Source organism: Phaenicophaeus curvirostris, chromosome 2 (assembly GCF_032191515.1).
Source record: "Phaenicophaeus curvirostris isolate KB17595 chromosome 2, BPBGC_Pcur_1.0, whole genome shotgun sequence".
Taxonomy (NCBI): Eukaryota; Metazoa; Chordata; class Aves; order Cuculiformes; family Cuculidae; genus Phaenicophaeus; species Phaenicophaeus curvirostris.
Window position 1 is genome coordinate 70017567 of NC_091393.1, and position 17226 is coordinate 70034792.

Sequence of the window (17226 nt, forward strand, 5' to 3'; positions counted from 1 at the left end):
CCTGTTGCAAATGGAATGTTGCGAAGAAGGTCCAATACACTGGTGTTAGTGCACACGGAAAGGTAACAAAGTTTAAAACACCTTCAGGGGGCCTGACTCTGACAGAGAAGTTTTGATAAAGCAATAGAGGCCTAAGAAAAATAAAATAATTCTAGATCTGAGCTAATGTTTTCTAGACAGGGTTTTGTTTGCTGTTTTACACTTACTGGTCAGTTAATTAGTGCTCTCTCTTACTGGAAGAAGAAAGAAGACCATCAAAAATTAAATTCTACCTCTGCGTCAAGAAATCCAGTTGTACTCAGTGGTCTTTTTTCTTCCAGCACTACTGCAGCAGAATTTATAGCCCAATCTTTTACTAAATCTTTCTGGTTCTCGTTGATAACAGGCCTATTATAATCCTGGCTGTCATCCACTCCAAATACCTGAAAATGAAACAAACCATTACATACATTAACCCAATACCATCCTGTTACAATGGTCAATGTTAATGGATGGATGGTGGCATGCTGAAGAGTGAGTTTAAATAGGTTTTGTTGTATTATGCTTATCTGTTATCTTGGTGAAATCTACAAATTAAATAGAAGAAATAACTACAGCAATTTAAAAAAAGAGATGTTTATGTCAACACTATGAAAATTCAAGGAATTGCTAGTTGAAATGGTCAGATATGAAAAAATGACACTTTGATGAAAGAAACAAAAGGTAAGGGCAAAATCATCACAAAAAACCATTTCATAGTCCATTTCCCAATTAAGGAAAAAATTATCTAGAATCACAAAGAAACAAGAAATACAAATGCTTACATCTGCTAATAATACACTTACTCAATTATTTCTCTAATACAAACAAAATTTCAGTTTTTCATTTGTTAGGGACTTCAGCAGAACTTAGAAGTCCAACAGGTCTCACAAACCATGTGGATTCATCTCATTCAAGATGTGACTTGCCACGGTTCTACTACGTTGCTTCCTACTAACCCATATTAATTGCTTCCACTTGTGACAGAATAATTTTCTCATGACACTTTAAAACATTACTCAGAGACAAACACTAAAAAAATGTTATTACCAAGGCAATTTAGTAGTAAAGACTTGAGCAAGAGAGTCAGCATACTGCTGTCAAATTTCTCGCGTCGCAGATACTAAGGAAGAATTGCTTTCAGAATTAATGTATGCATCAAAGATATTTTAGACGGTATATTGTATCTTGGAAACATATAATTTTTTAAATTGATACATTTCTGCCTAAGAAATAAATTCACTGCTTTACTACTAAGGACTTAGACATTAAAAAAAAAAATTACAGATTAACCACACACAAACATTAAAATTGGCTACTAAAAAGAAATGGTTAACATCAAAAATTTTCTTGTCTTAAAGAAAGACAAAGAAAAGGCAAGAGGGAAATTACCTTCACCGATGTTATACTCCTGTAAAAAATACTACTAGTGCAAAAGAGAAAAAAATACACAGAATTATTTTTTCCCCCAAAACTGTTTTGTAATTCAGTTTTGCACAGCAAAGCTAGAGGACTGGTTTACTAAAATTCTGAACAAGGTTAGAATATTTAAAATTGATTCACCACTAGATGGCCACAAACCATAATATTTTTTTTGTGTCTGAGAAGCAGCTGAATTAAAATCGGGCACAATGCCATTGAACTCCTGCTTCTGCTCTTCTAAGTGTTCAGAAAGATGCTGCTATGGCATTTATACATTTACAATTGAGGAAGCTTTATCAAATGCTTCGGGCTTGTATTTTGCTTTCATGTGAAAAGCCTGCTTTCTGCAATTCACTTCCCAGTTTTCAGTCAATACCTAAATCATGTCTAGATATGCTTATGTACTAGTTGCTAAAGAGTATTTCATAAATACTTGTTTTTAGAAAAAAGCGTGATATAACTTTTCTCCTTAATTATATACTTCTGATTTGCATAGCTGTAGTAGTTTTTGAAGGTAAAAACCAGTTACCATCCACTATTTCCTTTCTTTGAATACATTGCTATTCTGCAACTACTTTTCTACTTGTTTAATGCAGTTCCACTTAGTTTTACACGGTCTTTTAAATGAAAGGAAATTCAGATTTTATCACATAAGCACCTGAAGAAAAATATCAATTCAACACTTCCATATTTAATTAGGACTGCAGGAATAAATTGCTGCCTGTAAATCACTTCATATTTGCTGGTGGCACATTCATTTACCATGCCAAATTTCTTTACTTGTATCATAAACAGCAGCACCTAAGGCTCCCTTCATTCAGTCTTACCTTTTATAGTACTAAAGGCCTATTCAAGCAAATTTTATTATTATTCTATTACTGAAAGTACTGCAAATCCAAATTCGGATATTGGCTATTTTTTCTGTGAAAGGCAACATGGGTAGCAACAAGACCCAGTAATAGCTAATACTACTCCTAATACTCCCTCTGTATGTATAGTGCGGATATCATAGACCAGAAAAGATAAGCAAAATACTTGGGAGCAGTATTATTAGAAGGAAGGGAAAGCATCTTTTTCAATAAATGTGTATTTTTGCACTACACATTCATTCTACATCTAGGAGTACTGGTATGTGCATGCACCTGCCTTGTCCAAGTTCCACCGCTATAAAACAGTAAAGCTCCTCTTCTCAGTGAGAAAGAAGAGATTGACACAAGTGTAATCTAGCCCAAAGAACAAATTTCAGAACTGTCATATATAAATCCCCTTTGAAAACAATGACATTAATAAATAAATGACTTCAAACATGGAAACTATGTAAAAGATAAAACAAGTCATGTCTAGTATTTGACAAAATTCAGAACATCACTTACACACCTGTCATATACCTGCAAAAAAATAATACTATCAGAATTTCATGATTAATACATCCACTTACACTGTTAACCAAACAATAAAAATATACTCTAAAGAGAAGCAGCCATAGGAAAACCCGAAGGTTTCTTGCGGAAATAGTATCTCTACCACTTAGAAAAATGCAATTTTTTTCTTCTTGGGTTTCTATGATAAGGCACGTGTGCAAACAGTGGGCTGTTGTGATTGAAGCCTGAATGGACAGTCTTGTATTTTCTGACAAAGACAGAAAGATTCTTCAAAGCTTCTAGTTCTTCAGATATTTGTTTTCTTTAAATAGCTTTATAATTTCAAAGTCATTTAAGAGAAGTCTAGGAGAAAATTTAACCAAACAAAAAAAATCCAGAGGAAACGCTGATGACACCCATAGCCACTTCTCTTATCTATTTATACAAAAAGACCAAAGTTACTTTCTGTAGAAGTTGCATTCATCAGAAGCAGCAGCTACAGTTTTAAACAGAAACAACTAACATCTGTATTTTGATTAAGTGTGTTTTGGAGAAGAAAAATATGAAGCTAGATTCCAAGACACAGGTTTGAACATGGTGAGCTGTTTGAAAAATGAGAAGTATGCCTTTTTTTTTTGTTGTTTTGACAGGTAAAGGGAGTCTATGCACTCATTTACGGCTTCGAGAACCTTCCAAACCACCTCAAATTACCTGTATCCAGTACACAGCTGTCAACAAAAAGAAAAGATGTTTCCTACATCTTTGACACTTAATATCACTGTAAACAATGAGGACTTTCACAAAATCATTATCTTGCATTTTTTGAGAGAGTCTGAGGTACAGGGAGCAATATGTTTATTTTTCAACTTAGGCAGCTGTATGTACCATGAAGAAAAAAATGCCCAGAAGTCTTTCTTTTTTTTTTTTTTTTTTTAAAGGAACAAAGATATAATACCGTGTTTTTAACAGATGTCACTTAAAGATGAAGCTACCAGAGAAAGACATTTCCAAGCTAACAGCTTCCTATAAGCAATTATTATGGAAAGTTTTCTGCCCTATTCTGTCCAGTTACTGTTTATTTTTATGAAATCGTATTTTAGGAGAAAGACTAGCTTATTTCTCTCTGAATGCCTCAAGTGTCATAAAGTTGCAAAACAGAAAAACAGAATCCCCGAAATGTGACAGGAAAAATCTAGGCACTGCATGAATCTGCATCATTACATGGGGTTCCTGCAGGGTCTTTGCAACAGGGCTGTAATATAGGAACTGACACACCATATAAACTGCGGTGGTGCTGTTTAAAATCAACCACATTGTTTAATACTTGATAACAATGATTTCCATTGCCAATTAGGACATTTTGATGACAAGTGAATGACCAAAACAACACTAAGTCAAGCCCTATTTATGAAACGTAGTCAAACATGATTTTGCTTAATTTGCAATCCAGTTACCTCTTAATCTAATGGATTAACAGGCGACAGTCAGACTGCATCCAGTTTTGGTACCCCAGCATGAGAGACATAGCCTAACTGGAAGGTGTTCAACAGGGGCCACCAAGATGGCTAGAGGACTTTCCCTGTGAGGACAATCTGGAGAAGCTGGGAATGATTAGTTTGGAGAAGGGAGGGCTTTTGGGGGTGCCTAACAGCAACCCGCCCAGTACCTGTGAGGAGTGCATCAAAATGACAGGCAGACTCTTCATAGTACATGCAGGACAAACACAGGATAATCCACGTAAGTTGAAACAAGAGTGGTTCAGACAGAATACATAGGGAAGCTTTTTCGTTCTGAGGACAGCCAAACGTGGTTGCCTAGTCTCTGTCCTTGCGTGTTGCAAGGACCCAAATGGATGAAGTCCTGCAAAATGTGTCTGGCCTCAAAGCTTCAAGCAGGGCCTTGGGATAGAGACCTATGGTCCTTTTCAGCTTGTGATCCTATGCTCCACAATAACAGTGATAATAACTTAGCATCTCCAGTCAGCCTTCTAGTTGAGAGTCACTCTAGAGAAAGTCCAAAGGGAAATCTAGTAATTTCTCAATTGCACAACTGTTAATGCTATGGCTGACATACAATGGTCTCCTACAATGAGCAGGGGAAAAGGGATTTCTTGAAACATAATTTTCAATTTGCGAACTGTACCCTGGGCTGCATCAAAAGAAGTGTAGCCAGCAGGTTGAGAGAGGCAATTCTGCCCCTCTGCTCTCATGAGACCACACCTGGAATACTGCATCCAGCTCTGGAACCCTCAAAGACATGAACCTCTTGGAGTGGGTCCAGAGGAGGGCCACAAAAATTATCAAAGGCCTGGAACATCTCCCCTGTGAAGAGAGGCTGAGAGAGTTGGGGTTGTTCAGCTTGGAGAAGACTCCGAGGAGACCTTATTGTAGCCTTCCCATACTTATAAGAAAGATGGGAAAAATTTTTCTAGCAGTGCCTGTAGTGACAAGACAAACAGTTACGGTTTTAAACTGAAAGAGGTTTAGACTAGTTATTAGGAAAAAAAAAAATTATGCTGAGGACATTGAAACACTAGAACAGGTTGCCCAGAGAGGTAGTACCTGTCCCATCCCTGGAAACATTCAAGGTCAGGTTGGATGGGCCTTTGAGCAACCCGATTGAGTTCAAGATGTCCCTCCTCACTGCAGGGAGGTTGGACTAGAGATGACCTTCCTAGTCTCTTCCAACTCAGACTATTCTATGGTTCTAATGTCAAAGCAATGAATGGTAAGCTCTCTGAAGATCCTCCTGTAATATTCCGTTTACACCCTGCAGTTCCGCCAGTACAACAAATGGACAAAACAGCAGGCTAAAAATATAGCAAGTCCCAAAGCATCATGCTGTTACTTGCTGAAATGCAAGCTCAGCCTGACAAGTACAGAGGCAAAGTACAAAATAACTGATGGCAAAACAATTGCACCTTGATGTAGATATTTATCACCTTAGCTCCACAACAGCTTTTCTAACATTGCAACTCAGAATAAAACTTTATCTACATAGACCAGTTATTTCTAAGGTTCTTTATCCAGTTACAAACAGGAACTAACAAAATCTATGCAACACAATATAAAAAAGTCACAATCACTGCAAGAAGTAGTGGTGTACTTCTGGAAACAGCATGAGTTACAGAACCAAGTCTGAGCACACGCCTTGTCCTTTTCTGCAAGGGCTTATTTTGTAGAAAGCAGAGTAATCTCTTTTGGCAGGCCATATGCATTTCCCTGTGAAAACAGCTCGTGACTCAGAGCACACCTGCTTGTCACAATAGCTGAAGCGCAGCTTTAACACAAGCTAGCTTCAGTGATCAGGAATTGGTCTTGTTAACTATCCCTTCCCCTCCTCTCTGCCCCCCAAGATATGAATTAATATCTTATGACCCAGAGATGAACTACAATAGAGTCAGTATAACGACTTCAGGATTAATTATCTGAAGTGATGATCCTTTACAACCGTCATTATTTTTCTTTATTGATAAGTATGAGAGACATATAAATTCAAATAAGAAAAAAATTAAAAATCATCAAGTTTGATGGCAACAGGAACCACTTTTTTGAATCAAAAGGAAAAAAAGGGTTAGCAACAAAAAAACCCCATGCTAAATATAGCTCACTTTGTGTTTAGTTACTGCATGAACTGTGTTTAATCAAGTTCCTTCTGCAAAGCTTGATTTTAACAGTTTCTGCTTGTTGCTGGCAGCTATCCTAGCCACTCCAGGTGAACAGACTGTTCTGTGCAGGGCATACCTCATGAAAAGCCATGGATTTTCACTGAAGTGGTTTATATTATTTTAACTATATATTGAAGACATAGAATCAGATGCAAGATGCCCTGGTATAGAGTTCCATAATGAAATTAAAAGGATCAACGTGCCAAGTCTAATAACTTCCTCCTACCAGATGCCAGTTATGTATTCACACACATACATATTTTGTACCTATTTGCTACACTGAAGAATTCATTTTTCTTAGAATTCCAAATTCAAAAGGAAACAACAAGTTTAGAGAATATAAGGCTCCTCTCATCTGAAGAAAAAAAGATTACAAACATCCTCTGAACTCTTGACAAAATTTACACACTCAGATGATTTAATAGGCTTCAACTGTTCTACTGCTTTTACAGCGCTGTGTTCATAAAGCAGTCTTTCTGCAGCCAAGATACTCCACGGGGCTAAAAGGCATTCCTTCTAGAAGAAATTGCTGAAGCAATTGTAAGAACATTTGAGCACAGAGGGTGTGAAAAGACAGAAGGTCTGGAAGTCATTTTTTGAAAGTAGGCACTTCTGTCTTGATTCCTTAAACAGTCATTGAAATATGCTGAGACTCCTTTGTCCTCCTAACTTACCCCCTGTTCACAGTTTTCAGGTAGATTGTCATTCATAATACTGCAAAAATTGGCCAGGAAGAGTTCCATAGCATGTATGTTAACTCCATAGGAAGAGGAGTAATAACAATATGTATATTAAGTATTGTGATGAAAACGTTTCCCCCTTCCCACTCCAACCACACTGTAAACATAAGTTTTTGGATGAAGACAGCTTTAGTAAAAGCATTCAGAATATACATTTTCTAATAAGCCTTGGAGATCTTAAAAAATGTTTTGATTTGGTATATGGCTCCAAGTTTTAAAATCAGCCCCTGCTGTGCATTATTTGGAATTGACGATCTTAGAGGCCTTTTCCAACATTAATTGGTTTTTTTACTAATGATGGAAAATATCTGATTTAGTCTACACTTCTAGCAGAACTCGACTGATCTAGATAAATGTATGTACTTATGACTTTGTCAGTTTTACTTCCAAATATTTACAATAACGTTAATCTTAAACTTGTCAGTCCATAGTGCTTTATTTAACAGTTACTTTATGCTTAATGCAATGTTCCATGCTATATGCAGGATCATTGATAAAACTTCAAGGTTTGCAATATAGAAGACAAGGTCTGGTAAACCAACTTTATGAATATTCAAAGCAAAACCAACAAAAATCATTCAGAAGTCCTTGAAGAAACATTAGTCAGTAATAATATGGTATGAGGAGACACATGCTGGGAGTAAGGATATTCCATGCTATCACAATCATCTTTGAGGACAGATTCTCATTGACATAAATTAGAAAAAAAAAAAAATCAAAACGTACTGAAATTTAAGAATTATTATGAGCAGAAAGATGTAGAAAATGAAAATGGAAAACCTGGTGCCTATATGAACACCCACACAGCTTTCCCTCAAAAATTATTAGTTATTCCATATTTTAAAAGAGGAAAAAAGAATCTCTCTCAAAATTGTACCAAGAGAATAATATTTTATGCATATCCTTTCCATAGTATATAATCAAGTAAAATTAAGGATGACAGCAGGTACATTAAAAACAAGGTCACTACTATTGTGGCCTGTCTATCTATGATAGTTAACAAAGACTTTACAACAGCATCCTTTTCCAATTTAAAATAAATTGGAACATGATCTAAAATATGAACATTGCATGGTAAACAAAATCATTAAATGGTCACAATAATACTTTTTGAAGATGGCAGAAAGACGAATTGAGGTTTGATTTCGGTACTTTTTTAAGTTTTACTTCTGGTTGGGAATCAGAATGCTGAATTTGAGATCAAAAATCACTTTATTTATTAGGAAATATAAATGAATATAACATAGTTGAAAATAATCTTGTGACAAAAGAAAACTATGCAAGCCCAATGTTTCCATATGCGTATGAGCTGCTGTAACATTCTAGATTTCCTGGTTACCTAGGCTGATGAGAATTGAAACACCTATATAGCCTGTATTCTGTTCCTTCCCTTGCCACACGTGTACTGAAGAGTTTACTCTGCTATTGTTAAGTTCTACAAAGTATTTCCATCCAGAAATACCCTGTAGTAAAACTGACTGAAGAAGAAAACCAAAACCCCCCTAGACAAAACAAACAACAAAGCACATACACCCAGAAACAACCCAAAGAGCTTGCAAAAAACTCACTGAGCTGCTTTTTATTTATTCCAATAGCCTCGAAGTATTTAATATTACAAACATACTCAAAATAATTTGTACATTCGTTTATTAAAATTTATTAGTGGTAGTATTTTGCTTTATTGAAAAAATAAAATTCATTATTCTGATAATTTGAGGTTTTTTGTATCAACAGAAGACGAACTGCAGAAACATAATTTTGAATTCTTTCACGCACTGACAGCCTTACCTTTTCTGTGGCCTAGGAAGACTTTCTAACCTGATACAACTGCTAAGAACGACTTCCTTAGAACAGAAAAAAATTGGTTATTGAAAAAATGTAAACCAGAAAATCTGTAACTCAGCACAAAACAGAGCAATTGCTAGGTGTTTTCAGGAGAAAGCATTTAATCTATCTAAAGGGCAGAAGAGCTGGATGTAAAGGAAAAACTAATCCTACAGCCTCACATAATTTATTTGGGTATTTTATGTGTTAAAAATAACACTGAAAGTGTTTTCTAAAAGAAATAAATATCCCCATTTTGTTTTATTTTGTCCTTAGTTGTCAGCTGCAACAATAATTCTGCTAGGAAGAGTTGTGGCTTTCTAAAGGTATTTGAGTAGAGAATACTGTAAGCTTGTGTTCAAAGTGGTCTTTGTATGTAAAATCAGCTTTTCTTCTTTACATATTGATTGAATTGCTCTCAATTGTAATTTTAAAAAGAGCTCTACAAATACAAAAAGAAAGCCAACATCTGTTACTCAATCATAACTTTCTTTCACATTGTTACTATATTTATTTTCTAAAGCTGAATGCCTACTAACAAATCCATATTTCTCTATGAATTTGAGTGACATTTGAACACCTGAATGCAGAAATAGCATGAAAGGACTTTTAGGAAGCAAGGTTTATGGCTATTTACAAGTGTTCTCTATTTACAAAGACCATCGAGACAAACCCACAAATTTATACTGTAGAGAACAAGTGAAAAGAACATGAGTTTATGAGAAACAGCGCTGATCTTGCTTAAAATTTATATTTTGTAAACCAAAGGACAGAGGATCATGGGGAACTCATGATAGAATAAAAACGCAAGTAAACTACTGATGGAAAAGGGAAATGTACAATGTGTTTCCACGCGGGTAATACTGGCAGTATTCACCCAATCTCTATATATTAAAAAAACAATAGGACTTAAAATAAATAATAATAATGTCAAGTTACTGAAAAATTAGCCCAAAGCCCTAGTAATATACGTTTATTATTTCAATAATAAAAGATGGAGTTGGTGTGCATGGGTTTGTGCTACTTGTGAGAAGCACCGCCGGATCCTATGGAAGTCCACGAACATTATGGAGATAGTATTCTCAGCAGTAGATTGAGTAAGGAGAGAAGGCAGCTACAGTGGGTAACAGCTGAAAATTGCATCTGTTTGCAAATCATCACCACTGTCTCTACAATGGGAACTCTGAAAAGCAACTGTTCAAAGCTGGCCACAATGCAGTGATTTTTACTTCCTATGACAATATATTAAAGATTTTTAAATAAAATTCAAATAACAGCACAGAAGAAATAATTATTACCATTCCTGAAATACTAAGTAATTACCTCCATTCCTATCATGGCTGATCTAAGCATAGATGATTTTAAATACAATTAATACAAATGATTAACTGACATGCAAGTGAAACAGGAACAGTCTTTGGAGGACTCCAGGCGCACATTTTTTTACGTTAACAACTGAAAACTATCTGCTTACTATTTTTTATGATGTACTCTGTTTTTTATACCCTATTATCAAATCTATTTTTTTTTAAATCTTGGAAATCTGCAAACAATTTAACAGATTTCTCTTATCCTGCTCAGTTCAGTTTCTGTGGGTATTTACATAAAATAATTTCATTCCAGTGGCCTTGCCTGTCAGACCTTGATATCTTGTCTGATTTAACTGCATTGGCTCAGCAAATTATCTAAGTGTTGAAAGCTGAGCAAGACAAGAGCCTCCGTGGTTCTGGAACCTTTCATTTTAGGTAAGTGACAAACATTCACTCCAGGACAGTCATCACTACACCTAAATGAATACACCTCTTCCCCTAGAGAAAAGTATCTCACTAAAAAGCTTTTCTCTTATTACTTATAAAATGTCTTCCCCTTTCCTTCTAAATATTTTCCTTTAATTCTCACATTCTCTTTTCAAAAGCCAGGCTTTAAAGTAGTCAAGAAAAAAAGAACGTTTGTTATTCTGCTTCTTTTTTGCTGTAGAAAAAACACCTTCTTCTTAAGAAACTGAAAGAGTAGCAAAGGAGGAATTGGATCCTTAGCAATCTAAATTATATTGAATAAGAAGGACAGCATCCTTTATGGGTTTTTAAAATCATTTTACATCAGTACCTACTTTCCTTAGGTCTATTTCCCAGGATCTTTAGTGAAAAGCTACATTAAGTAGAATTTGTACTTTTGAAAGAAAAAATACAGCTCAACTTTAAGGTCTTCCCCCTCCCCCCTGCCCCAGCTCATCTTTTAAAACTATATAGATAGCTATCTTTTCTCATTTTTCTGAGAATTTTAATTTCCTGCATGCCTCTCTTGGATTCTTAACTCAAAGAAGCACTACTATTCACACCTTCATTTCTGAAAAGTTAATGCCACTCCTGAATTTGTGGTTTGCTCTTATGTTCCTCTCCAGAGGAAAAAGCAGACTCTGCCTAGAGGCTAAGGCTAAGGTTTCCCAAGTGAATGAGTTACACTGAGAGTAACCTTTGAATATGTTGCTCATTCTCACCTTTATCTCCAGGTAAAAGGGAAAAATTACACAAACCTGAAGTATTTTATTCCATACGAAATTCTTCAGGTAAACTAGACACTGATCTTAGCACCATGCTAATGTAAATTGCTACTGCCAAGACTCTATCATTTGTGCAAATGTTTTAGAAAGTTATCCTTGCTATTTCTAGGGCACTGTCATCCCAATCCTAGCAAATGCAGTTCTTGAATTCCAGTTTATCTTTTGACCCAAAAGACACTTCTAAATGAAATTCAATTGAGCAGGCATCATAACTGCTCGGAAAAAGGACTGACTTGCCAACAAAGAAAGAGAGGTTATACTGGAATTACTGATCAAATATATACCCATAATTCTTTTAAGTCCTCAGTAAAGCAGCACAGCAGTCAACAGGACAACAAAAGTCCTTGTTAGGATGGAAGCAAAGCTGAGCTCAACCCGAGGAAGACATTTTGGCTTCCATTTTCTTTCCATTTTCTTCCATTTTCTTCACTGGCTGTTTTTCTGCACTTCATAAAAATAATATCATGCTTCTTTCATATTACCAAATCAATTAAGGACTGTGTAGCAGGATTCTTCAAACTGTGTGTAAAATGCACTGTTCATAAAACTTCAGTACAGCTACTAAGTGAAAAGATACAGAAGACCTCAATGAAAAAACACCACTGCCTTACTTCCTAAGAAACCTTTAGGTTCTAATGATGACATTTTTAGGTTAGCAGTAAGGGGTATTTATGATATCTAAATGTTTTTTATACAACGCTAAGAATATTGACAAATACTTCACCACCATCCCTAATGTTTACATTCACCTCCTGTTCCTGAATCTATCCGGTAAAAGAGATTTGTTTTGAATTAAAAATCAACTGCGGATATCCTGAAAGGATATTAAACACCACAAATAATTTGAAATCTTATTAAACATTAGATAGTATTAACGTTCTTATAAAATACATAAATTGTCTATTTCCAAATATTACTATTTGTTTGTATTTTCTAAGCAAATCCTGTTGCACTACAGTTAGCAAAACCAGGACTTACACATTTTCTAATGTAACTTAATTGAAGATGTATAACTTACAAATAAATGTAGATATTTGTAGTCACAAAGCAATGATGCTTGTTAATGTTCACTTGTTTCTTGATAATTTGGATGGAATCATTTTATATACTGATAACTACAGAGACTGTAGGATTTTAAGAACATGTGTATTTCGACAAGGACATAACAATTAAAAACTGCCAGTTAATTGAATTCTATAGCCTAGCATTCTTACAATACTTAAATCTTTTGAACAAAACACATTACAACTACCAAACTAAAATAACAGAACTATAAAACAGGAATAATTTTTAGCCAAATGCCTGCAGCTGCTTTTATGACATTCCATATTTCATCACTATAGACTGGCTTAAAAGCTTGTATTATTGCAACAGCTGTAATAAGTAGAACTGAAGTGGTAGATTTGTCGCTCACACATTACATACCACTTTAACATCAGTAAACATTTTAGGTTTCTCACCTTGTCAATCATTTTACGGGCTTCCATTTCTTCAGAATTGGGATTTTCCAACTCAATTGTGTAAGTACCTTTGTCACTCTGGTCATCCTCATTGTCCTTTTCAGTAGCAGCAGAATGTTGGCTTTTCAACTTTTTGTCCATCTCCTGGTTCTGACTAGGCCTGTGGCCAAGGCTTCCCGAACTCCTTAACAATGCAGCCTGTAAGACAGGTAATGCAGCAGAGGGTTCTTCTGATTTTTGTTTCAGAAGTTTTGCGTGAACACCATGTACTGCTCTATGATGCAATGAGCTAGCTTGCACAGATGAAGGGACTGCTTTCTCTCCTGATGCTGGTTTCACTCTTTCAGCTCGTGCATGAGGTGTCGGAGATGGAGATTCCGAGCACAGAGCTCCTACATTCTGAGAAAAAGAGTAAGAACGTCTCTTTCGAGGATGATCTTCATCAAAAAACTCAATCATAAAGGCAGTCTGACTCAAACCAGCTTGCTCTTGCTGCTTTTCTGTGGAATTGACCTTCTGGTGTGACTTTTTCAGCTCTGTATGATGATGCCTTAAGTGTTCTTCAAGTGCTGCCCGCTTACTGTAATGCCGGTGTGCACCAGCATTTTCTGAATCACTTTGCGTACCATCATCATGCTTATTCCCTACAAGCAAAGCAAAAGAATATGTAGCACAATGAAACAAACAGAAAAAAAAAACCCACATCCCAAACCATATAAAATAAACTGGCAAGCTAATAAAGAATGGATTTGAAATTGGTTTTCCGTTTAGTCCAACTTTCAGTATTTGGCTTTGCAAATTTTGTACAGCTCCTAGTAACAGATTCAATTTTCTACGAGTCAAATAATGAAACACTTTAAAAGCTGATTTGTAACAGCAGTGCATTTGAATTACCCTTTTCACCAATATTCTTGTCTGTGAATACTTACCACTGACTTATAAAAGCCAGTATTTTACCAGCTGTACTATAGTATGTTTCTGAATTATATTAATTTTTTTACATAGCCAGTTGACTACTGAAACATTCTGGCCAGAACTAAGAGGAAAAAGAATATCCTGTAATAGTCCTTCCACTAGATAAAAATACCCATTGAGAGCCACAGTTCATGCTGCTGGATTCCTCACACATTTACAACACTTTATCAAGAGAAAAGTCTACTGAAAATTGGAATGAATTCTTTATTACTCTTTCCAAGAAGTACAATGAGATTTTCCATCGCTCACTCCCCTCAGCCTCTGGCGTATGCATGTAAAACGGTTATTACTTATTCATTCCACAAACTACTTTGTGATCTATGAATAAGGATTATGTATTCAATAAATCATATATATGCCTATAAATATACTTCGCAATGATACCTGAAAAAGCATGCAAGGCTGAATACTCATGCACAAAAAGTCACATTTAACATGGAACAATTTCATGTACAATGGAAGTGTTTGTATTTTTAAGTATCATCTCAGTTTCTGGGAAGGAATAGTTTTACCTTCTTTGAACTCTTTTGGATCGAGTTATGTATACATAAAATATCTTTTTTAATTTTTATTTTCAAGAGAATACCTTTTTTTTTAAGGTTTTCCTAGCTTGCATTCCTGTTTGCTAGTTATTTGTACAATGCCTAAGAAAATGATGTGATGGCTCATTTACTTCCAAATAATAACAATAAATATCAACACCACAGTGAAAATCATAATTTTAGCAGTGTGAATTCAGTACAGGACATTGTAAGAAAAGGCTGAGGAGAAAAAAACAAGAGTTGTGGGGGTTTTTTTAAATCAAACTTTCATAGTGGCTAGATATATTCTCTATATTTATGATTTGAAAAAGTAAAAGTAATGAGTCTGAATACAAACAGATTACAGAAGATTACAAACTCAGATATTTATTATGGTCATATGCACCCTATAAGTTACACTTATATCAGACGAAAATTTATCAAACTTCGAAAAGTTTCTGCCAGGAAAAGGCTAAGACCTTGTAAACAAAGCCCTTCCTATTTATCAAAGTGGCATGGCTAGTATCTTAAAGAAGGTTCATGAATATAATACAGTATCGTGAAGACCAAAGAATGCTTTGTACCACACCTAGAAAAAATATTATTCTATTACCTTAATGCTAGCACATAGACTTAATTCTGTTTTCAAAATTTCATTTTTTAGCTTAATTTGGAAAAGTCAGCCTTCAAAAGCTGACTTTTGATCAGCAAGACAAAGCTTGTACCTACTCCCTATTAGTTTAAGAGGTAGACACAATAATGTTGTAGAAGCAAGAAAAACAGGAATTGCAGGGTTAACCCACTGAAAATAAAAACAGAAAGTAAGAGAGACTTGAAAAAGCTCTTCAGAAGTTTTTGTTCTGAAAGTTTGAATGTGACTGAGATCTTCATGTGAACATCAAAACTACTTATCTATTCTGCTAAGTGGCATCCAAAAGAAAGTACGCTTATGATTAGCATTTGATTTAACTTTATTTGAAGTGTCACTGTCTGCAGTAAATGAGCATATATAAATACCTGGAGCTCCACTCAGTAGGAGCATTTTTACAAACACAATATTCTGCAAGCTTAGTAAAATAATATGAAGGTCTCCGTCTGTTTCAGATTCCTGACTCAAACTTGACTTTATCATACCTGATTGATTTAAACAGAATAACTGTAAGATGCATTTCTTGCCATAAATTATTTTCTTAGAGAACACTAAGATTCACAGAAAACACACTATTGGAAGACTTGCTAAAAGCATAAATTGAACTTCAGGGCTTTGATTCTAAAAAGCAATTCAGCTTTTCAAAGTAATGCATACGAAAAAGTGAAGCACATAAAATTTAACTGAAGTTTGAGGTTTTTTCCTTTCCCTTTGCAGATCAATATTTTAAATTCCTGATGTTTTCAGTTGCATTAGAATATCTCAAATTCATATACTTATTGCAAGATGATTTAGGATTTTATTTCCTATCCTCTTTTTAAGACTTAATACCGCAATAGAATTTCCCAGCACAGATGCTTGAGGGCATGTGGAGAACCTGTGATTTCAACTGAACTCCTCAAAGGCTCAGTGAACCACTCACTGGATGCTGGTGAGGAATCACTGCTTTCAAAAATAAGCATAGCAGGAATTATTCACTTTACCTTTCAGTCTCTTCAAGTACACTGGAACATCACTCTTAATACTTTTGGAATCCTCCTCTGTTGGTTCCCATATCATTCTAGGAGGATTATTCTGTGCTAGCCAATCTGCTACTTTGCTCTCTGCAGCCATCATCACAGTTTGAAGCCCCGGCAGGTCCTGACCACTGGAGGAAGAAGGCTTTTTTGACTTATGACGCTGTTCCGATGTGAATTTTGTCACGTGATCTTTGATTGTTACTTTTCCTGGAGTGTTGTCATCAAATTCAATGGTAAAGGAAGCATGCCCTGCAGCTGCTGCAGGGGAAGTCTGGGTGTCTTTTGTTGGAACTTCATGAATAGTGCTCTCTGCTACCTGTGAAGGTTGCTGGAATTCTTTTGTAGGTATTTCAAAATAGCTTGGCTCCCTACAGAAAGGATAAAGTTCTTCACTTGCAGCTGCAGATTGCTCCTCAGCTTGCTTGGCATCTGTGCTGCATCCTATTAAGAAAAATAAAAAATAGATTTCACAATACTTGTGAACTTCAGGTTCTTCAAGAAGTTTCTGAACTCCTGTAAAGGCCACTTGAATAATTTCTGGAATAAACAGTAAGATTGTCGAGAAGATTGAGCAACATAGTTCTGGAAAAATAATTACAGAATTACCTATAAAAAGTATTACTGAAAAGACAGCTTGAGATTTGGCTGTAAGGAGTGTGAAGTGGCAAAAAGCTCACTTAGAATTTGTCAAAGGAAATTTGCATTCCAAAAATTTTTAGATGATGTAGAGGTCAGCTGAGTTATTAGCACATGCACAAGAGGTAAATCATGTTAGGGAAATAGTTGAGATGATCGTTATTGCAATATAATTTATCAGAAAAACATCAAATCAAGGTGCCTCTGAAACAAGTGCTAGCCATCTGGCTTTCACCTCCTGCAGTGGGCAGATGGCATGATTTTGCTTGGTAGAAATCTTCGGAAAAACAATTCACACATTAATGCAAGGTAAATCTTAATTCTGGCTTGGAAAGTTTAACACTAATAAGCATCAGGAAGCGTTGTGGAATTCA

General features: G+C 35.5%; 1 protein-coding gene across 5 annotated transcripts in view; it reads right to left on the bottom strand.

The window, feature by feature from the left end:
- The window catches only part of CEP170 (centrosomal protein 170), a 100593-nt gene that overhangs the window by 35881 nt on the left and 47486 nt on the right, over positions 1–17226 (bottom strand). For 4 of the 5 annotated variants that reach the window (XM_069852411.1, XM_069852409.1, XM_069852407.1 and 1 more), the window contains exons 8-10: positions 16181–16657; positions 13053–13696; positions 273–422 (exon numbers count right to left, since the gene is read on the bottom strand). In XM_069852411.1, coding sequence (XP_069708512.1) covers positions 273–422; positions 13053–13696; positions 16181–16657 — 1271 coding nt within the window. The remainder of the gene's footprint in view (positions 1–272; positions 423–13052; positions 13697–16180; positions 16658–17226) is intronic. The other variant, XM_069852412.1, reaches the window with a different exon arrangement.